General features: G+C 50.4%; 1 protein-coding gene across 1 annotated transcript in view; it reads right to left on the reverse strand.

Annotated features, from left to right (window-relative positions):
- Window positions 1-22864, reverse strand: part of LOC133341883 (hemicentin-1-like) — a 254826-nt gene that overhangs the window by 97728 nt on the left and 134234 nt on the right. Inside the window, 17 exon segments of the mRNA XM_061550695.1 lie at window positions 1793-1950; window positions 3271-3440; window positions 3889-3997; window positions 4475-4765; window positions 6135-6419; window positions 7132-7286; window positions 7763-7889; window positions 9698-9845; window positions 11161-11291; window positions 16715-16909; window positions 17425-17520; window positions 17945-18191; window positions 18193-18218; window positions 18734-18861; window positions 19814-19973; window positions 21183-21342; window positions 22227-22339. Of these exon segments, the coding sequence (XP_061406679.1) occupies window positions 1793-1950; window positions 3271-3440; window positions 3889-3997; window positions 4475-4765; window positions 6135-6419; window positions 7132-7286; window positions 7763-7889; window positions 9698-9845; window positions 11161-11291; window positions 16715-16909; window positions 17425-17520; window positions 17945-18191; window positions 18193-18218; window positions 18734-18861; window positions 19814-19973; window positions 21183-21342; window positions 22227-22339 (2699 nt within the window).

Here is a 22864-nt window from a genome sequence, read left to right on the forward strand (position 1 = left end):
ATGTATTTGCTCTAATCTAGGCACTTCACGTGGATCCATAATAAATAACGTATTTTTTTGTTTGGATTAGATCACGTGAATATAAATGTGTCGTTCAACCCGCCACCACCTGACACAGCCAATTAGTAAAGCTTGTCATTTTAACAAAACGTGTCATTTAGTGTGCGTAAGTAGTAACTAATTGGCACGTTTTGTTGACGAGGCAACGCTGTCAGGGTCATTTATGTCCATAACAGCGTTGAGCACATTATGAATTGCATTATACTGGTAGGAACCACCTGGTTCCACCAGCCCACAGGGGATTATTGTGTCCGTCCGTCGTACATCCAAAAATGGAGGGGTGGGGCTGGGTGGAGAGGAGAGGGTGGGGAGGGGCTGGGTGGGGAGGGTGGGGAGGGGCTGGGTGGGGAGGGGAGGGTGGGGAGGGGCTGGGTGGGGAGGGGAGGGTGGGGAGGGGCTGGGTGGGGAGGGTGGGGCTGGGTGGGAGGTAGGAGTGGTGGGGCTGGGTGGGGAGGGGCTGGTCACCCCGTGGTGCCCTTATAAAACTCAACGTTTAACCTACTCACGCCGGCTTGTGCCCGCCCTCACAGTCGGCCATATTTGTGGAATACACCACGCTGCCGTTGACCCTGGCCATTGACCGAGCAACCCAAGGTTCCTACCAGCTCCCTCTGCAGGAATGTGTTTATTCCTGTTCTCATATCAATATGCTTTTGCATTGGAATATTTGGCAATTCTCATTTGTGGGAATTTTTCATGTGGAAGTGACTGGAGAACCCAAACAAAAACCCACAGAACACTGAACAATTGAACAATCCACGTGGATATCTCCGAGCCCCCTTCTAAAGTTGCGTGCGGGAGGCCAATGCCCTCGTGCTCATCTGAAGTTTAAACGGAAGCATTCATTTTATTGACCACCCGTCGTTGCAAATTTAGTTTATCTAACATGTGCCCGATTCCAAGTTCGTAACAATGTTCACGGGTAGATGTCTTTTAGCCAAGGCTTCATACATAGCCACCCTATACTTGTAGGCACATTTATTTTTAATTCAAGGCAAATGCAACCTGAAAATACAATACACTATTCTGTTATTCCCTAGCTGTTGCACACAAGTTGGAAGCTTCGGTATCAACCACAGTGCCCTCGAGTGATGTTGCGTATGTTAGCATGCTGAACTTCTTTCGCACCGCCAACCGTGCGAATCGGAGGTCCAAGCACAGTTGGGTTCTTTGACCTCCCTTCGCGAGGTGGGAGATGCTATACCTGGCTGCGGCGCGACTGCGCTGCGACGTGTGTGGCAGGGTGGCCGTTGCGCCGCGTTCGTCCATGAATCCCAGCGCGCAGAGGGACATTTGAAGCCCGCGCTCACGTCATACCATCCCCTCGCTGCAAGCCGGGATTTTAGAAGTGAATCGGCAAATTTTACCTTTACAGAATCGGATTACAACTTTAGCATCGCCTTGGATATCTAGATGTATGTTTTGATAAATTAGTAAAAATATGTTAAAGCACAGCACTTAATTCGGATCCAACAGCTCCTGAAAATTGAGAAAACCCATCACAACGGGAACTTCCTTCACATCTCCAGACAACCGCACAGGCATGGTGCACGCATGCGACAGTTTCATTCGTTTGGCTGCTCCGGGTCGCGAAGGGTCTTTGCGACACAAACCTGTTCAGATGCTTGCGTGGCCAAAAAGCCGAAAGGTCAATTATGAATCATAACACTGCCTGCCGGAACCTACGAGTCAAGCTTGCGCACCAGGTAGTATCACACCGGTAGTTCGCTACCTTGACGTTCGCCCCCGCCGTGGTTCCGACGGGGCGGCCGTCCTTGAGCCAGGACACCTGTGGCGTGGGGATGCCACTGGACACGCACTGCAGGGTGATGGACTTGCCCAGCACGACGGCTCGCTCGCTCGGCCCCATCACGCGGATCGTTGGTGGCACTGCACGGCACAGCAACAACGCGACGCCTTAGAGTCGCGGCATGATGAGGTGGTGCAGAGACGTACCGAAGACATTCTGCGGTCCCACGTCATGGCAGGGAGCACGCCCGGGAGATGGCACCACAGAGCTGCCGCCGCACTTATTTTCACTCGGCCAATCGCTTTTTCATGCCCGTTCTCTCCACAGGATGCCCGCTTTTGACTTCCCACAAAGTGATTCAGATTTGTTTTTATCACCATGAGGAGCTGGATACAAAAAAAATTGCAAGTCAAGATCTCCAGGTTGTCATGGCCGATGCCACTGAGGTCACACCTCATGAACGTTTCCTTCCCTTAGCCAGATTCTACAACTGTTGCAAAGTTGACTCCAAATCCCCAGCATCTGGCTTCAGACGAATAGAACTCAAAATACCAAACAGCAATGCAATAAATGTGAATCCAACTTTTAAGAAACGTTGAATGTAAAACAGAGTGGTGGCAAATCCAAGGGTATGTGAGGGGGAGATGGCAGCGATCCCCCTCCCTCCCCTCAAACTCCCAAAGATCGTTGTCTTACTGATATTTACTCGAGAAGATACATTTATATATATATTTTTTTATTAATGTATGGCTTGATTTAAAAAGTATCAAATTTTGGGACAGCGCCCCTCCCGTCCCTGGGAACTTTCTAAGATCCGCCTCCGATGACAGAATGAGCAGCATCGTGATCTGCTCCCGTCAGTCGTGCATTCTGCTCGAGCTCTTGCTCTCCATTGCATTCCATAAAAGCCTGCGATGCCCGTCGCTTAATTCTCGCTGGTGTTAAATATCATAACATTGCCCACCCCTCCTCTTCCCCATCCCGCTTCCTTGACTCCCTGACTAAGGTTCTTCTTCCCCCACCTTCCCCTCCCCACATGAAAGTACACACACCCCAATCTACCCCTTCCTCGAAACTCAGGAGCACAGCGTTCGAGACTTTTGTCCGTGGAGTTTCTGTACCCGCCACCGCCCTCCCCGCCCCCACGTCGCGGTTCGTGCTCTGTACCGAGCTCCTGCTGAAATATTTTTTTTTTCATAACATTGACTTTGCTATGACATATTCTTTGGGTCTTTCAGTGAAGTCACGTAGATAGGTTCAAAGAAAATAACAAAATAACCTATCTATGTGACTTTACCGAAAGACCCAAAGAATATGAATTCCTGCAGTCACGAAAGCTTTAAGTCAAGATTTTGCTATGACAATTTAGAAGAGGGGGCAGTTGAGCCTTCAGCAGGGAAGGGCTGAGACGCACCCCAGTCACCCCATCCCACCGCAACTTGCAATCGTCCCCGGCTCACCCATGACGGTGACGTCGAACTCCCTGCGGTCGTCCCCGGCCTCGTTGGAGGCCACGCAGGCGTAGCGGCCCGTGTCGGCCACCTGGGCGCGCGGCACCGTGAGCCTGCGCCCGTCGGCCGACGCGCGGGCACCCTCGCCCTCCTTGAGGGGCCGCCCGTCCTTCAGCCACCTGCTCAGGCGAGGCCGCAACCACAACGTCACGAGATGACGGGCCCCCCCCCCCCACGCCCGTGTAGTCTCTAAGTACAGGCCACCGATCGATTCCTTTCATTGTTTGGTCTCAGACAGTGACAAAAAATGAGTGTCCCCCTCATGCATTAAGTGGCAGCATCTTTAAAACCCAGTTGATCTCAAACAGGGGACTGCTTTAAGGACATCGGTCCAATGCGTTGAATTGAACGACACCACGAAACCGTAAGCGATTGCGTGGCTGTCGATTGTGCAGGCACTGCAACTGCACTGCAACCCATGGGCCGGAGGGGGTTCAGGTGCTGGGCTACAAAGAGATGATGAAATCGGCCAGGAGAGACATCCCCCCCGCCCCACCGCCACCCCCGATGCATTCGTCGCAACAGGGCCCGTGCCAACCGCGCCGTGTGTAGCTGTGCGAGCCTCACGTGATCCGGGGCTCGGGGGTGCCGCTCGCCTGGCACTCGAGCTCCAGCGGAGAGCCGACGACCACGCTGTTCTCGCCGCCCTCGTCTCCTCCCGTCAGCGTGGGCGGCACTGTCGCGGTCACCGCACGGCGTTAACAAACAGTGCGGGGAGCCGCACTTAGACGTTCCGGTGGCCCGGGGAAAGGAGCCATCCTTGGCCCCCCTCTGAATTCTACCCCCCCCTTCCCCTCCGCCACCCCCACCCTATATTATAGCCTTAAACAACTGTTGGTAAGCTCTGTTAGCGAACACCTATGAAGGCCGCTACGGCACACGAGGGGGCCAACACCACGCCCGACTGGCTTTGTCTCCCCAGTGGCGATGTTTTTAAACATTGCACCAGGTACTTAACTGAGACTGAGTCGACCTAGGGGAGGCGCCAGGACCGGTTCAGATAATCGTCACTGGTGTCGGCCTTGAGCGGGAATCGAACCCGGTCTGCCGGGTTTGTAGCGCAGCGTAGCGCTAGCCCGCGACACCTACCGCACGCACACAAACGCACGCACACAAACGCACGCACACAAACGCACGCCCGCGCACTTTGTACCGAGCACGTCGACGTCGTAAGGCCTCTCCTGCCGTCCGGCGGCGCTGCTCGCGACGCACACGTATCGGCCCCCGTCGCCCTCGCCGGCGCTCGCCACCTCCAGCCTGCGGCCTGCCAGGGTGATGAGCACGCCGTCCCCGCCGCCCGGCGGCAGGGCCACGCCGTCCTTGAGCCACGTGATGGTGGGCGCGGGGTGGCCGGCCGCCTCGCACTCCAGCACCAGCGGGCGACCCGACACCACCTTCTTCTTCTTCTGGGAACCGTCGCCCTCGCCAGAAATGGATGGTGGCACTGCACAGGGGTGGCGGTGGGGGGGGGGGGGGGGCAATGCGACAGAGCGTTGGGGGTGGTTTATCAGCACGGTTGGCCACGTACGGTGCGAAAGAAGTTCAACATACATACAAGTTAATTATTTGTCAATCGGTTAATTATAATTTAATCTAAATGCGGTGGCTCACACCTTAAATTCACTAACATCTGCAGCTCTTGCCACTGGAGCTCTGACACCCATTTGTGTAAAACACTCCTGATTGTATTAGAGCATTGTTGTTATCCGCATGCTGCTTTAACACGTGCACAATCTACACAGGGATTTCTCTGACCTGTGGCAGCTCCCCTGGGGTTCAACTCCCATTCCATCACGCAAACTCCGGTCATCCCTGCAGCAGCGGCGTTTGGCTTGCCATTGAACAAAGACGGTCATTGCATCGTGCGCTTTCAGATGTGCTCCTGCGGCCGTCTGGCATGCTTTTCTAAGCCACTGAAGCTATGCACTTTTAAACAATCTACATTGAAAACTGAATTCTTTAGAACTGCTTTGTGTGTTTAGTTTGTTGTCCTTCCCCCTGCAGCTCTGATTAGCCACGGTTGGCTATATACGGTGCGAAAGAAGTTCGACATGCATGCATGCATGCACGAGCTCAAGGAACCTCGTTCATGTTAAGTGTCTGCATGGACACGCGCAGCCCTTTGACGATCCACTGCTGGATGAGCGGATCCCCACGCCGAAGGGGCAGTGGGGTTTGTGTGGCTTGACTGCACCACGCTGATCACAATGCGGGTCCGTGATGGACAGAAACACAGACGTGGGAGTGTAGAAGTACAGTACAATGGTGGATTTTGCTGCGCTGCTCTCTGCCGCCCTGACATAGCCAGCAGGTGCCGAAATCACCTGCTGTGCATGGTAGATTAATAGTTGTAGTAGATAAAATCGATTTCCTAACGTTTACCCAGAAAAGACTCATTGAGTCTAAAGAGACGCTCTCCGGAGGGTGCTGCATCGGAATGATTGGGCACTTCCATTAATGGGTGTTTGGCATCATCTAGAAAGAAACCAAAGAGATGTTAACTATCTCGCCTGGTATACAAGGGTCGTGGATTCGCCTGCTGTATATTTGGAGTTGGCACGTTCTTCCCGTGGTCGCGTGGATTTTAGATTTTTCTCTGGGTCTTCAGGTTTTTCCCTCCACATTTTGAATCAAAGTCACACGTTTAGAGCATTCGGCTGCTATAAATTTTCACGTGACAATAAGCCACTTCGTTGAGCTATCATTTGTGACGACCAAGTCGCTTCTCAAAAACAGCCTCATAAAGCTCAGCGGAGCCTTACCTGGTAAAATAAAAAATATAGTTTTATAGTTTTTGTCGCAGGTGGCCTCACCATGCACGTCCAGGTCGTAGTTCTTCTCGGCGCTGCCCGCCGCGCTGACGGCGCGGCACGTGTAGCGCCCGGCATGCGCCACTCGTGCCCGCGGGATCTTGAGGAAGCGGCCGCGCTCCACGTAAGCGTGCTCGGGCCCCGAGGGCCCAAGGGGGCGGCCGTCCCGCAGCCAGGTGACGGCCGGCAGGGGCACGCCGCGAGCCTCGCACTCGAGCAGCACCGTCGCGTCCAGTAGCACCGTCGCGTCGCTCGTGCCGTTGTCGGCGCCGCGGATGCTCGGGGGAACTGATTGCGCGTGGGGGGGGGGGGGTGTGGGGGGGGGTGTCGGGAGGTTGGGGGGTGAGGAGGCATTGGCGGGCGGCAACAACGAGCATATGAAACGTCCCGGCAGTGGCGCAGTGGTCAGCGTGTTGCGCTACGAGCACGGCAACCCGATGGACTGTCGCTCACGGCCACCAAAACCCAGTGACGGTTTGTCTGCACCGGTCCCGGGCCTCCCCATAGGTCGACTCCGCCTCAAACGAGTACCTGGTGCGATGCGTGAAAATTGCCATTCGGGAAAAAAAGGCGGTCGGGCGTGGTGCTGGCCACCTACCGCCTCGCGTGCCGTGCCGGTCTTCATGGGTGTATGAAAGGAGCAGGAGTGTTGCGGTAAGCGCATTGCGCTACGCATCTGGTGACCCGAGATCTCCCTCGCCTGGTATGCAGGAGGTCGTGGATGCGATCCAGACTCTGATGCCTGTTGTATATTTGGAGTTTGAATGTGGATTTTTCTCCGGGTCCTCCGGTTTTTTTCCCCACCAAATTTAGAATCAACAAACATTCAGAGTATTTTTCTGCTACTATTCCTTTCCGCCCGAGATGCCACTTCATTGAGCTGTCATTTGTAACCCGCCAGGTCGCTTCTGAAAAAGATCTATACAGGCTCAAGAGTGGGTTTTCCCTGGTTAAAATTTTCAAAAGAGTTTTTTAGTTTGCGCTTCGTCGAGAGACCCACCGTACACGGAGAGCTTGAACTCCCTGGTCTGCTTTCCGGCGGGGTTGGATGCCGCACACGTGAACTGCCCCTGGTCCGACAGACGAGCTGCCTTTATCCGCAGCAGCTGACCCTTCCTGCTCAGCTCCAGGTTCGGGTCGTTCGTCCCCAACAGCCTGCGGAGGAATGACAGACGAACAAATAATAAAAGCGGCCAGAAATGGCCTCAGCCCATTCCACGTTGGTGTTGTATGCACGGTTGGGGTTACTTCCACACGATCCCTTTGGATTTGTATGCTTTATTTATAAATAAAATGACAGCCTGATTGGCATGACACAGAATCATATGTAACTGAAGAAAAATAGACAGGCACCAGGGTTGGGATCGAACCCACGACCTTCCTGTATACCAGGGGAGGTAGTTAACATTTCGTCACCATGTCGCCCTATATTAAGTCTTTGCAAAGTTCATCCGACGCAAATCATGCAAAGCTAAATTTGACACTCTGCCCACGTAACGAATTTCCGGGCGCCAATTTGCCCTGTGACATGACTCACGGCGCAATTGCCATTAGACACACGATCTGCAACAATTGTTATCCCCACTTTTCCCTTCACGGTCGTCACTACCCCCGCCACCCGTGCCACTTACTTGCCATCCTTATACCACTGTATCAGCGGGGCGGGTACTCCACTGGTCTTGCACTCCAGCGTTATCCCGTTGTTTAAGACCACGTTGAGGTCCTGGGGGACGCCAGAGCCCTGGATGCTCGGTGGCACTGGAAAAACAGGGGGGAGGACAATGGGAGGCCAGGCACCTCCGACAACAGGTCGGTTGGCCGCATGGAGATCGTTACGTGCCGTGCTCGACTTATAGGCAGCTAGGCCGTCATGAGGCCGGGGTACGGCAAACGAATTCGTGACCTTCTGTCACCGGCTTTGCGCCACGTGAATTGATGCCCGTGTCTTCATTTCAAGGCATCTTACTGAAAATAAATTCAACATTCCATGTGGAATTAGCCGCAAGTGCACTGCTTCGCTAACACTTTCATAGCACCATGTACTGTACACCAACGAAGCCAAATACTGTGTAGCAATATTATATATACTGTGCATGCTGTTGTACACACGTGCATGCCAGAGGCACCCTATATATATAGAATAAACACCATATACATCGTGCACACCAAATGACCACGCATGGTGGGGCCGTAAGACATCAGCTGAGCCATAACACATGCAGATGCGAGTCCATGTGCTGCTTTGATTGGCAACATCAGCATCTTGATAATAATTTAATTATTTATCGAGGAAAAACAACCCTGAGTATTATTTCTGATTTACAGACTGGTCCCCGCAGGGCGTCGCTGCTGCGGTGCAAAGGTCAGCGCACTGGACTTGCTCCTGGCGCGGCAGTTGAAGCAATGGGCACGTTTTTACATGGGTAACACCACAGTAAGTCGATAGGAGGTCACGTGTATGGTGGGGTAAAGTGTGGGTACTCCCAAATATACCCGCTACAGGCGTTCGCGAGAGCTCATTCAAGTGGTGGCCCTTCTGCCAGCGGTGGCATGATCAGGATATTACAGGGCTGCACCTGTGCCACCTCGACCTGCTAAGGGACGTTTGATCATTCTCTCCGTGGAGGAACAACACCAGAGTAACCAGTGGAAACCCACGCGTGAGATACGTGCTGCAAAAAACCTCAAAGGGGTCACACGGATGACTCACGAACCCGCTTCCTGCACTAGTATCTCCTGGCCACCTCGCCACAGCTCAGTCGGTTTTTAAAGTTCCGCAATTCCATGTGATCCACCAAGCCTCGCCTAGCAAGGCGCCGGACCGCACGCGAGCACCACAGCAAGAGATGACCCGGACAGTCTGGAAACCGGCAATCTGTGTCCGGGTGCCAGGAATTGATTTGCACCGACATCTAGTCCTGGTATTGTGTTATTTTACTGCCTTTCTCAAGCTTGGAAATTGATGTACTCATGCAATATGAGCTCATACACTTTGTATATATTTTTAAGGGGCGCCACGGTGGTTGTGATGTGCTCTTCCTCGCCTGGTATGCAGGAGGTCGGGCGTTCAATCCCGACTCTGACACCTGCTGTATTTTCAGTTTGCATGTTCTCCCTTGGATTTTTCTCAGGATCCTCCTGTTTTTTCCTCCCACATTTAGAAGCATGCGTTGAGAGTATTTAGATTAAATTGCTGCTCTAAATGTCAAAATGGTAAGCCACTTTGTTGAGCTATCATTTGTGGCTAGCTCACTTCTGAAAAATTAGTTAATACCTCAGTGGGCTTTGCCTGGTAGGATAGGGATGGTTTAGATTCATTTTTATGTTTTTGGGTGATTTGTATAAATTTATAGCAGTTTGCACTACTATCGTATTTTTATATTGGTTGTTGTTGTCACGTTCTTACCCGCCCCGACTGGACATCTGTGAAAAAGAACTTTATAGCTCATCGGATTCCTCCAGTATAAATAAATATTCAGATTCTGACAGCCCGGGTTGGGTCTGCGGTGGAGAATGCGGCGGTGCTAAGGCCGCGGTGCTGCGCAGCGTGCCACCGGCGGCCTCACCCAGCACGTGCAGCTGGAAGTGCTTGTCGCTCTCCCCGGCCACGTTGAACGCCTTGCAGGCGTAGGCGCCCTCGTCGTCCGTCTGCGCACGCAGCAGGCGCAGCGTCTTGCCTCCGTTCACAACGCGCACGTCGCTGCTCTCGATCACCTGCGGAGACACAAGGGCCGGACCTCGGAAATGCCGTCGACTCCTCGCCCGCGCTCGTGAACGCCACGGTGGCGGAGAGGGACCGCCACTGTGGTGAGATGTTAACTACCTCGCCTGGTATGCAGGAGGTTGTGGGTTCGATCCTGACCCCTGACCCCTATATAATTGGAGTTTGCATGTTCTCCCCGTGGTCGCGTGGAATTTTTTTCGGTCCTCTGGATTTTTCCCTCCACATTTAGAACACACGTGTTGAGAGTATTTGACTGCTATAAATTTCCAAATGCTAAGCCACTTTGATGAGCTCTAATTTGTGGCCAAGGTCACTTCTGAAAAAAAACTATATAGCTTAGTGGGCCTTACCTGGTCAAATAAAACATTTAGTTAGTAAACGATACCCGCTCCACCTCAATACTGCTCCCAACGCAGTCCTGGATCAGCCATCAGGATCGCAACGCTCCATCTCCCAAGATCCTCCAAGGCCGAGCCCCAATCCTACTGTCTGACCCTCCACGCACTGTCCCCTTCTGTCGAAGTGAACCTGCTGCTCTGCTGCATCCAAAGTCTAGAACTCCCTCCTGCTGAGCCATCCGGGATATCGATTCCTTGCCCTCTTTAAATCCGGGCACAGGACATTCCTTTCATTTCCTGTCTGCCCATGACTGACTGCCTCTCTCTATGATATAAATGTCCACTGTTTTTGCCCATCGTCTTTAGATACATCCACAGTTGGACCCTATACCTAGGGGTCGGCGACCAAAATAACAAGAGCCATTTTTGTCGAATTCACTAAAAACAAAACTCAATATTTTGTACGTTTGTTGATGCAATTTGCTAAACCCGCTCGTGCTGAACATCTGTGAAAAAGAGCTTCATAGCTCATCAGATTCCTCCAGTCTAAATAGAGATTGTGATATTTTTGACGCAAGTTATATTTACTCCATGATAAATACTGCCGGAATCCTGGTGGGCGGTTGATTCAGCTCAACATTCCTCAGGGGTTGATAGAATAATGAGTACAGTATCACATTGGTGGGGGAAGTCAACAGTGGTTGTCCTATAGATAGACTCACCCGCACCATAGGAAAGTGGAATTTCCACCACTAGGTCAGAGCTATAAACAGGAGATGAGCACTTCCCTCAAGGTTCCTTTGTGCAGGATATAATTATCTTAAAAAATAAAATACTGCTCAGTCTTTTGACAGTTAATCAATACTGGTGGGACAAAGAGTGCTGGCGTTTAAACATCAACGTTCGCGTAACGCTCGATTCACGTTTACACTTTTGAAAATGTAATGGCGCAGGGGGATCCCCGCACCTGCAGGCCGTTTTTCAGCCACGTGATGGTCGGCGTCGGGTGTCCGGAGACTTCACACTGCAGGTCCACTGGCTGCTTGAGCACAACTGAGATGTTCCTCCGCGAATCGCTGTCTTCAATTTTTGGAGGGACTAGAAAACACAAAACATATTTTTTTTGACAGATATTTAGATTTTAATATGCGTGTACGTATGTTGAACTTATTTCGCACCGTACGTAGCCAACCGTTCCCTCCGGCTTCCCCGGTGTCCTCCCATAGCTGAATGAGACAAAGCGTAGGATGCAAACCGGTAATGGCCAAAACATCCCAATGCTGAAAGGTTACTTGCAAATTCCTCTATTGGGATGACGCGTAGCAACGTCGCCCCCTGCTGCAAAGACTCGGCAGCACCCTCCTGAAAAAGAGTTGACACTGAGGATATTCTGGAGAAACAATAACAATATGTACGCAAGTGTATTGGCGTAACGCGCGCAGGGTTTGCAAACAGCAGTTGCATTCATGTACGGGGTTGCAGACAGTGAGGTCAGCTCAGGACAAGCAGGTGCAGGCGGGTGGCCTGGGAGACAGCAGACAGAGAGACGCCAGCTATTAGGGAAAGAAGCAGTGATTGGCTGGCTGCAAATGCAAGCGAGGGGTAGGCGCCAAACACGTGAGAGATAGAGGTGATAAGGGGGAGAGCACGTGCAAGAGACGCCGGCTTAATGAGGGCCACCTGAGGGCACTTAATGAGGAGGGGGATATAAGGGAAACGTGTGAAGCCACGGGGTTGAGTTGGTTGAAGATGAAGCAGTAAAGAGATTCAAGACAAGTCCGGGACCTCGCCCTCCACACCTCATCCTCCCCAGTGGTGTTGGCTGATCCCCCGCTGGGGGCACGGGCGAGGTTGGAGGTGCGGGTGCAGACAGGCTAGCGGAGGAGAGGCTAGTGGAATCTTGAGTCTGAGTGTGTTAGGCTAGCGGGGTGAGAAGCTAGGCTAGGAGAGCGGGGAGTAACAGGCAAACGGAGCAAGAGAGAGTAGGCTCGAAGTAGCAGGCTAGCGGAGGAAGAGTTCGCGACAGGAGTAGGTGGTCTTGAACGTCAGGAGCATCCGTGTGGGATGCTGCGAATAAAGTGACACGAAATTGTCCTCATGAATAAACACCACACTACGTATGTATGTTCAACTTCTATCGCACTGTACGTAGCCAACTGTTCTCACCGGAGGTGTGGTAGTGACGATTTGGGGAGATAATTGCATTTGATGTAAAAGAAAATGTAAAAAAAATCAAGGATGAGATGAATCCATAACAAAGGCTAATGAGTTAGATCACATAAGTATAAATGTGTCGCAACCCTCCACCACCCGACACGGCCAATCAGTAAAGAATGTGTCACGTTAACAAAATGCCAATTCATTACTTCTTCAGCCCACCGGTGTGTTTGAAGAGTGAATTCACAATATTTAGAATTTGAGTACGATGTTTTGCTGGTCATTACACCCAGCATCTTCGGGCGATTTGCCAGAATAGTGAAGCCATCCACCTGCTTCCGATCTTAGATAGTGCATATTTTTGGTTTAGATATGTCGATGACACTTTGGTTGTCTGGCCACATGGTAAAGATACACTTAATGAATTTTTAAATAATCTCAATGCACAAAACCCGGCCATCCAGTTCACCATGGAAATGGAGGTGAACAACACACTCTCCTTCCTAGACATTTTGCTTGGACGCGGCCCAAATGGTAAAATAACACACAGCATCTACCGAAAGGGAACGCACACTGATGCCTATCTGAATGCAGATTCGCCCAGCACAGAAGTCCTCTCTCATCAAGACGCTCATATATTGGGCAAAAAACAGTGTCAGATGGTGAAAGTCTAAAGAGAGAGATTAATAAACATGTTAAAGAAGCACTACGACTGAATGGCTACAATAATAAGACTAAAAGAACACCAAAGGAACATTAAATTCTCTCAAACACAGCTGTCAGCAGTGGCAGAGCATGTTTGCCAACAAGGATACTCAATTGATTTTGATTACGTTGAAGTGTTATGCAAAACTAATTATGACTGGCCAATACTAATTAGAGAATCCATCGAAATTGAGAGAAATACCAATAACTTTAACCGCTCTGATAGCTACAGACTTAGCCCCTCCTGGAAGCGTATTATTCAGTAATACACAATACATATTACATTTCCTTATAGAGGAATAACATACTAATTAACTGATTACTAATCTATTATATAATTACAATACCCCCCCCCACCTCTGCCTCTGATCTCGAAACCTGATGGGGTTCAATGATGATGTCATCCTGCACTATTTAAGACCGGAAGCAGGTGGATGGCTTCACTATTCCGGCAAATCGCCCGAAGATGCTGGATGTAATTACCAGCGAAATGTCGTCCTCAAATTCTAAATGTTGTGGATTCACTCTTCAAATAAACCGTGGGCTGAAGATGTAACTAACTGGCTTTTTGTTAACGTGACACATTTTTTACTGATTGGCCGTGTCGGGTGACGGAGGGTTGCGACACATTTATACTTACGCGATCTAACCCAAAAGCCTTTATTATGAATAATACTGGCCGCGAAAGCCTACGTGTTAAACTGATTCGATGAATGTTGATGTCTCAACCATATTCATGAAAGATTGAGCAGCATTTACAAAAAAATCCAGTGATTTCCTGCTCAACTGAACATCAAGGCATTGGTGCTAATGTCGTGTTTATAGACCTGCAGAGCCAGTGGTGGAAAATTTCACAGGCCTTTGATGAACTTACATCCGTATAGTGATCATGGTGATTACGTTTTATGAATAATATATGCAGGCCAAGTGAGGTATCACATTTCAATGGGATACCAAATGGTTCAGGGAATATCAAACGCCTTTATGCGAACATAGCAAACACCGATGGGCACGGTTGGCTACGTACGGTGCGTAAGAAATTCAACATACATACATAATTGCCTAGTTTTTGTTAAATAAGAGATACGGTTGTAAACTTTCCAAAAATGTAACCATCTGCCGAGGGAGCTCAACAGACAGAGACACACCGTTGGGTGGGTGCCTGCATTTACTGGGCCTGCCAATTGGGTTACGTAAATGTTTACAGTTCACTCTAAACCCTACCCTCGGGCAACCTTCAAAAAAAATATGCCCACCTCAGAGAGTGCCTTTAATCTTCAAATAATCAAAATAATGACCCCGTAATCAAGGCGTTTTGCACTCCCCTTGTTTAAAGGAAGCCGATGTGGAGTTATTTTGAGTTTATTGCATTCCTCGGTGAGATAGAGTGCTTTTTTGTTTGCTCACCTCCGTCAAAACGAATGGCTTCTGTGAGATGTGTTTTGTGTGTGTTATTTACCACTGGGGGGGGGGGGGGCACGAGAGATGGAGAGTATTGCAGATCTGGCTTCAGAGAGCACTCTTGTCCGTTATTTGACAAGGCTTGGGCGAGTCGTGCTGCGGTATGTACGTTTGCACGTATGAGTTGGTATGGTGAATTTTAGTTTTTTTGGCCAGTGGGGATCAAACAACAAACAAGATAATTCAATGAGTGTGCTGTACAATATCGGTGGCACATTACATGTGTGAGCACACTCATTGACGCTAAACTGCATCTCCAATTGATGCGCAGTCTCCATCTGACGATAGAATACATGAGTCGACCCATTCATCCCCATCACATGTCCGTCTTTCCTCGTAAAAAATATATAAAACAGAGTGTTGTTCACACAACCCATCAGCTGCACGGCCTTCTGGGAGTGCATCATTTCAGCTGCGTTGTTTCAAGGCCAGCACACATCTAAGGTGATGTGGATCAGTATAATGTAACTAATGTAGTTGTCATACGGTTCGTTTGTTAACAGAAGCTGTAAACTATGGGTGACATGAGTCAGGCCCCTGACTATTCCAAGAACTGTCAAGATTCAGGAACGCAATTCAATTAGAAACATGAAAAATAAGAATATGTTTTACCCTCTCTGACAATAAAACAGGTCTGAATATGTTCAAACATCAAACAGAACTATTTTTAGCAAGGAATCAATTCTGCATTAACCACACAAAAGGCGAACAGAACAAAGACAATTGACGTATCAGAGCATTTATAGCTCGGGGTGAGCAGCTATATTATAGGACCTTGTTGCCAGTATCAAAGTATGAAAAAGAAGAATTTTACCCTTTCTGCCAATAAACCAATTACATTTTTTTTTATTAAAAACACTTTTCTTTTAAAGGTGATAGAATATGTAACCCCTCGTGGCTGCAGATGTCATGTGAGGCCATTACATGATCCATATATGACTTAACATATTTTTTCACACGCAACTATATGTGCGTATTGTTTAGCTTGAGAATTTATATTAAACACTGGTGTTATGCCTTGTTTCACCCGTACTGTAAATAAATGAAGAGTACAGAATTAGTTCCTAAAATTATAGAGTTGATGTTTTTTTAATTCACTGCTGAATGAAGGTCTTCCACATACCGTGTCAGTCATGAGTAGTTTGATCATACTTCACCATGCTGGTCAGTGCAGGTAGGTGAATAGTCTCAGACTAGGCTCATATATCACTCCTCATGGTTGTCAGAGACGTCCAGGAATCAAGCTCAGGTTTTCCGCTTCATGGTGCAGTGTGTTAGCCATTGTGCCACCATTCCACTTTCCATCACCAACCACCGTGGTGAAGTATAGTCAAAATCCCGATGATTAACACGGCATGGGGAGGCCTTCATCTCGCCATAGATTGACAAAGGGCGGCAAAGTTGATTTTATGACCCTTGGTGGAACGTCAAAAAATATCGAGTGTTTTGTCAGCTAGCGGCGGGCGCTGTCTGCAAGTGGCACTGTCGGTTAGTATCGCTGTCAGATAGCAGAGCTGTATGCCAGTGGCACTGTTGAATGGTCATGCTACTGTGGGGTGGTGGTGTTGGTGTCCAATGAGGCTGTCGGTTAGTGGTGCTGTAAAATTACTGGTGCTGGTAGCTTTGTCAGATGGTGGTTTTGTAGGTCAGCGATTTTGTGGCCTAGGGGTTTTGTGGGTCAACTGTTTTGTGACCTAGTGGTTTTGTGGGCTAGGGGTTTTGTGGGCTAGAGGTTTTGTGGGCTAGTGGTTTTGTGGGCTAGTGGTTTTGTGGGCTAGGGGTTTTGTGGGCTAGGGGTTTTGTGGGCTAGGGGTTTTGTGGGCTAGGGGTTTTGTGGGCTAGAGGTTTTGTGGGCTAGGGGTTTTGTGGCCTAGTGGTTTGTGGGCTAGGGGTTTTGTGGCCTAGCGGTTTTGTGGGCTAGTGGTTTAGTGGCAGAGTAGTTTTGTGGGCTTGTGGGCTAACAATTTAGTGGGATAGCGGTTTTCTGGCCTACCGGTTTTGTGGGTTCATGGTTTTGTTGGCTAGCGGTTTTGTGGGCTAGTGCTTTTGTAGGCCAGCAGTTTTGTGACCAGCGGTTTTGTGGGCTTGTGGTGCTGTCAACTACGAGTTTTGGTTGGTAAAGGTGCTGTGGGATTCTGAATTAGTCGGCGAGTGGTTTCATCAGCTCACGGTGCTGTGCGCCAGCGGCTCTGTCTCACCGTGGACCTTGAGTTGGTACTTGCGCTCGGTGGTGCCGGCCTCATTGCTCGCCGTGCATGTGTACTCCCCGTCGTCGAATGGCGTCACGGACGGGATGACGAGCAGCGTGCCGTCCTCCGCGATGGACAGCCCCGGCTCGCGGCCTGTCAGCTCGCGGCCGTTCCGGAACCAACGGATCACTGGCTTTGGGGTTCCTGTGTGCGTGTGTGTACGTGAGGAGCAGTAGCGTAGCTGTTAGCGCGCTGCAATATGCACCCAATGACCCGAGTTCAATTACCGCTCAAGGCCAACACCAGTGGTGATAATCTGAACTGGTCCTGGGCCTCCCCCAGGTCGACTCAGCCTGGAATGAGTACCTTGTGTGATGTGTAAACATTGCCACTTGGGAGACAAAGATGGCCACCTTCAAAGGTGCTCGCTAAGAGCACTTGCCCCAATAGTTTATTAAGGCTATACGGGGGACCTTTACCTTGTGTGCGTGTGCAAGCATGGAACGATGCGTTGCGTTCACATAATCGGTGCAATCATCATTATAATCATCGTCGTAATAAATAATTGATATTTCGACATAACAATTGATTTTAATCACCGAATCGATCCTTCAATGTTTTCTAGAAGAATAATAATGCGTGAGGGGTGACGAAGAGGAAGAAGGAGGAGGAACGATGAACCCCGATCCGTGGGGCTGGGAGTGCGGCTTGGCCAGTACCTTTGGCGGGGCACGGGAAGGCGATGCGCTGGTTCGCCACGCGCTCCTGGAAGAAATCATTGAAGGGGGGTCCCACGTCGACAACGGCCGGTGGCTCTGAGTGAGGCAGACGAAAAGCACAAGGGAGTTGACATGTGCAACACGCTGTGGCTATGGACCATACAGTAAAACTATTGCAGTCTCCGCTCCTTCAATGGAAGAGGAGGATGTAGCCAACCATGCTCATCAGAAGTGCAAGGGAGAAGGACAAGAAACTGAACACAAAAATCAGTTCTAAATAAACGAGAAATCGGGATAATGCCAACGATGATTCTGTAAGGCCAATCTGAAGTTCCAATAGAGATACTCAACAAAAGAGTGGTGTGGAACAACATTGGCTCGCTGTTTGACAGGATCAACTGGAATTGTAATTCATGAGCAGCAACAGTAACTTAGTGTGCAGTCAGAAAACAATGAGGTGGACACCGATGTCAGGGCCCTGCCATCTGTGGGAGGTATGTTGGGACAGCGTCGAGCATACCCTGGACCTCCAGGCGGATTTCCATCTGGTCACGGCCGGCTGAGTTGGAGGCCACGCAGGTGTAGGTGCCGGCATCGACGAGGCGAGCGGTGGCGATGGCCAGAGACCCCTCGGGGCCCTTGGTGGCGGCGGAGCCGTCGGAGCCCAGCTGGCTCTCGCCGCGGAACCACGCGATGTCGGGCGCCGGCTCCCCGTACGCCACGCACGGCAGCTCCGCCGTCTCCCCCAGCAGCACCTTGACGACGCGCTGGGCCCGGCTGGATCGCGGGGGGCACTGCTCCGCCGAGGGGCAGGAGGGCAAGGAAGGGAGGGCGCGCAGGGAGGGCGTCGGGCTCCCAGCACCAAACGGATAGGGTGGCGCCGGGGTTACGGCGCTTGACCCACGACCGGAGGCTCAAAGCACGGTGGGGCGCAATTGATCCAACTGTGGTCGACAAAATGCAACGTTTCATTTCCCACTTCGGGAAGTGCTACTTCCAACGAAATCAAGAGAGCAATGTATAATTTCCACCAATAGTTCAGGGCTGCTAACGGAGGTGACCCTGCTGTTAGTTTAAGCATGGAGAACGTTTGACTAGTAGTGCAGTACGTGAATGTTGCCTTTGACTTGCAGTTCGCTAAGCAAGGATGGATTTTTATTGACAGCACGTTTTTTTCCATCGGCATTCATTGTTTGATAAAACCTCAAAGATACCCCTCCCAATATCCACACACGTGCCTTCAATAACAACAGCAGGCGACAGACTAAAGAGCTGGCCTTGGTGTAGAAGGGCTGAGAAGGCTTCTCACCTAGGACGGAGAGCTTGATGGCCTGGGTGATGTTACCAGCAATGTTGGTGGCCACGCACATGTAAGTGCCACTGTCTGTCACGCGAGTCTCCAGCACCCTCAGGGAGCCAGTAGGCAGCAGAGAATGCCTGTAAGCAACACAGGCGATAAAGTCACAAAAGTCAAGAGTGATTTCCATGCTCAAATGTACTTATGTATGTTGAACTTCTTTCGCACGGTACGTAGCCAACCGTGCTAATCGGTGTGTGCAGTTCAAAGGAAATGAGTTTTCAATCTAGATTTAAAAGCGCATAGCTCCAGCAGGCTTCCTGATATCTGAAGCAAGAGCGTTCCAGACGGTCACATAAACGCATTTGAAAGCGTGCAATGCAGTGACCGTCTTTATTCGATGGCCATCCAAAAGCCGCTGGGAGGATGGGACCCTTCTTCATCATGCAAAAAAAAATCCACATATCAACGGCAGATGCCAGCTTTCCAATCTATCAACGAATATTTACTGCTGATGTCCAACAAAGTGATATCGATTCTACCCCCCCCCCCCCAGCAAGGACAGTTTAACACGAAGGCTTTCGCGACCAATACTCTATTATGCTGCTCAGAACGTGCCACTTCTGGAAAATCGTCCTGATGAAGCTGGTTGTAATCACCAGCGAAACGTCATACTCAAATTGTAAGTGTTGTGGGTTTACTCTCCCACGCACCGGTGTGCTGAAGTAGTAACTAATTGGTACATTTTGTTAACATGACAAACATTACTAATTGGCTGTGTTGGGTGGTGATGTGTTAACGACGCATTTATATTTATGTGATCTAACCCAAAAACGTTTATTAGGAACTTCCGCAAGGATTTGAACTCTCAACTTTCCAACTGTGAGCCAAGCCTTCTGACCAAAACAGGACGCAGCTGGGGGAAGCCAACAGTTGTTATTGTTGTTGTTTTTATATGGGGAAACCAGGAGCTTTGTCAAGAAAATCTGGAAAGTTCAACGCAAGGTTCAGGACCACCGACAACGATGAGCGGCGTGCCCAACCACTCGCACGGGCACGGGGGTCTGCTGGCGTTGGCTGCCGCGCGATCACCTGGCGGAGGCGAGCGACACGGGGTGCCGGTCCTTGGCCCAGGTGACGATGGGAGGGGGCACGCTGTGCACTTCGCACGGCAGGATGACGTCCTCACCAGCGACCACGGAAATCTCCGTGGGCACCCCCGACCGCCCCGTCCCGTTGATCTTGGGCTTGACTGCACGCGACCATGACCACGGCACAGCGGGGGACCACGCGGCTTAGAGTGAAGCCCCGCCCTTGCTGACGATGGCGGCAGTGGGACAACGTCCGACTTTGGGACAGCATTCGTCTTTGCTGTCGGCCCTGAAGCAGGCTAAATACTGGACCAGAACTGCTAAGGGAAGCAGTTGATGGAATAAAATGTGGGAGGCCTTTACCAAGCAGTGGAAAGTGACAATCTTATCTTTACAGAGAATTAACAATGGTACGTATGAATGTAATGGCGGAGATGAGGTGAATAACATAGATGAGAGGAAGTAATGGGCGAACCTGTGATGAGTGAATTAAGTAAAAGCAAAATTGATGGGAGCAAATGATGATGAATGGATTGGATGAACGGGGAATAAGTGGTAGCCATAGAGAAAGATTGTGAATGCGTGGTAGCCATGGAGAGATGTTATGTAGAGGGAGCAGTAACAATGGTGGTGATCAGGTGGAGATTAAAGGGTCACGGGATGAGCTCATAAAAAAGGTGAGTTTTGAAGGAAGAGCGGAAACTAGTGAGCGAAGGTGACTACTTAACGTGGGGGGGAAGTTTGTTCCAGTGAAAATTGGGGGGGGGGAGGGGGGGCGAGCACAAGGATGAGGAGGAACAGAGAGAGGCAATGAAGACTGAGAATGTAGAGGGCGAGAAGGGGCATAGAAGGATACAAGAATGGCAAGATAGGGTGGGGCAAGATCGTGTAGGGATTTGTAGACCTGGGTGAGGAATTTGAACCCGGTAATGGTAGTAGACGATAACAACAACAGCATTGAGTTCCCATAAAGGAGAGGCGGGGACTCACCATGGAGGTGAAGACTCATCCGTGGATTCACCGGGGACTCACCATGGAGGTGAGGACTCACCGTGGAGGTGAAGACTCACCGTGGATTCACCGGGGACTCACCGTGGAGGCGAGGACTCACCGTGGAGGTGAAGACTCACCGTGGATTCACCGGGGACTCACCGTGGAGGTGAGGACTCACCGTGGAGGTGAAGACTCACCGTGGATTCACCGGGGACTCACTGTGGAGGCGAGGACTCACCGTGGAGGTGACGACTCACCGTGGATTCACCGGGGACTCACTGTGGAGGCGAGGACTCACCGTGGAGGTGAAGACTCACCGTGGATTCACCGGGGACTCACCGTGGAGGTGAGGACTCATCATGGATGCGGGGACTCACCGTAGACCGACAGCTGCACCTCTCGGCTGGCCGAGCCGGCCGCGTTGCTGGCCGTGCACATGTAGGTGCCCGCGTCGTCCCCTGTGGGGCTCGCGATGGTGAGGCTGCCGCTCGCGTCCGTCACGAGCCTCCTGCTGCTGTGCGGAATGGGGTCCTTGCCCTGCGAGGGAGTGGAGGGAAGCCACCGCCATCGAACGCTTCGCCACACCTCTCCTGTGCCATCTCGCGCTAAGCCCCTCTGCCTCTCTCTTTAGCCCTACGCTTTAAAAGCCAGGGACTCGGCGAAATGGCGTTTTATTGTGAATTGCAGATCTTTTTTGATATATATATAAAATATTCATATTGTCATTCAAGAACGAAGACTACAAAGTGGTTTTCGATAAGAGGGGAAAAACCACAGCAGGTAACGTGTAACAAACGCGGCGTGAAGCACCCTCTAAATTAGGGATCGATGGAGGTCGTCCGGGCATGAATTGCTGTCTCTAAAGAAGGAATAAAAACGCCTGAGCATCATGGGAATGGATGACGGTGATGAGGCTGCTCCTCTCTGGCTCCTGCACACCACCTACCCCCTGCATCACTCTCGACTGAACCCCCCACCCTCCTCGTATTTGATGATGATTAGTAATTAAAATGATGATCGGTGATGGTTCATAGTGATAATAATGATCATTATTGATGGATGATCGTGATTAATTATGACTTTACCGAAAGAACCAAAGAGTATGGATTCCTGCAGTCACGAAAGCTTCAAATCAAGATTGGTCATGATAACATTTGTTATTTTGAATGATGTCGGTGTTGATAGTCGTGCCACGAATTAATCGGCTTCGACATTGACAGTGCTTGATGGTGACAATAATGATATTAAAAAATGTGATTATAAATGTGAACATTTCAAATGTAATGAATATAACGATGATTAGTAGTGGGTGAGTGATGATGATGATGATGACGACGATGTCCATGATGGCGACGGTGACATCTAAGAGCAGAATTTCCGCGCCGTGTGAAATAGACCACATTGTCACCGCTGATGCCCACCTTGGTCCAGCTGATGGTCGGCTTGGGAACTCCGTCGGCCTTGCAGGGCAGGGTGATGGAGACACCCTCCACGGTGTTCGCGATGGGCGAAGCCGGCTGGATACTCGGCATGACTGAAACAAAACACAGGTCGCGCCCTATTCAATGCCCTCTTCCGCTGAGCCACCCGGCCAGCCGTAGAGCGAGCGGTTCGCGACTGGAAGGTTGCCAGTTCGAAATACTTCAGCCCATCATCATGCTGGGGTCGATAAAATACATAGCACTTTGTGCGCTGTCCTATGGATAGACCTGTTCCCAGCACAGGAATGAGGACTTTACACCGCTGGCTCAGGGCTGTAAACAAGATTTGAGCGCTGCCGCAGTGCTTATTTGAGCAGGAAATCACTTTGACTTGACTTAACTAGTCACTAAGTTAACATTGGACTCGTCACTAAGTTAAATCAAGTGATTCGTTCAGTCCATTGGAACCTCCTTTGCCAGTAACAAAATATGATAATTGTTTTTTTACCCTTTTATCTGACAACAAAACTGACACCTTTTTTACAAGGAGTCATGACCACAATACCTGCGGTCGGAACGCAAACAAAAAACACAACTCTGATCATGTATGCACTGTTCTTGGAATTGATTGGTGATTG

Source organism: Lethenteron reissneri, chromosome 12 (genome assembly GCF_015708825.2).
Source record: "Lethenteron reissneri isolate LAM-NWPU_2019-01 chromosome 12, ASM1570882v1, whole genome shotgun sequence".
Lineage (NCBI taxonomy): Eukaryota > Metazoa > Chordata > Hyperoartia > Petromyzontiformes > Petromyzontidae > Lethenteron > Lethenteron reissneri.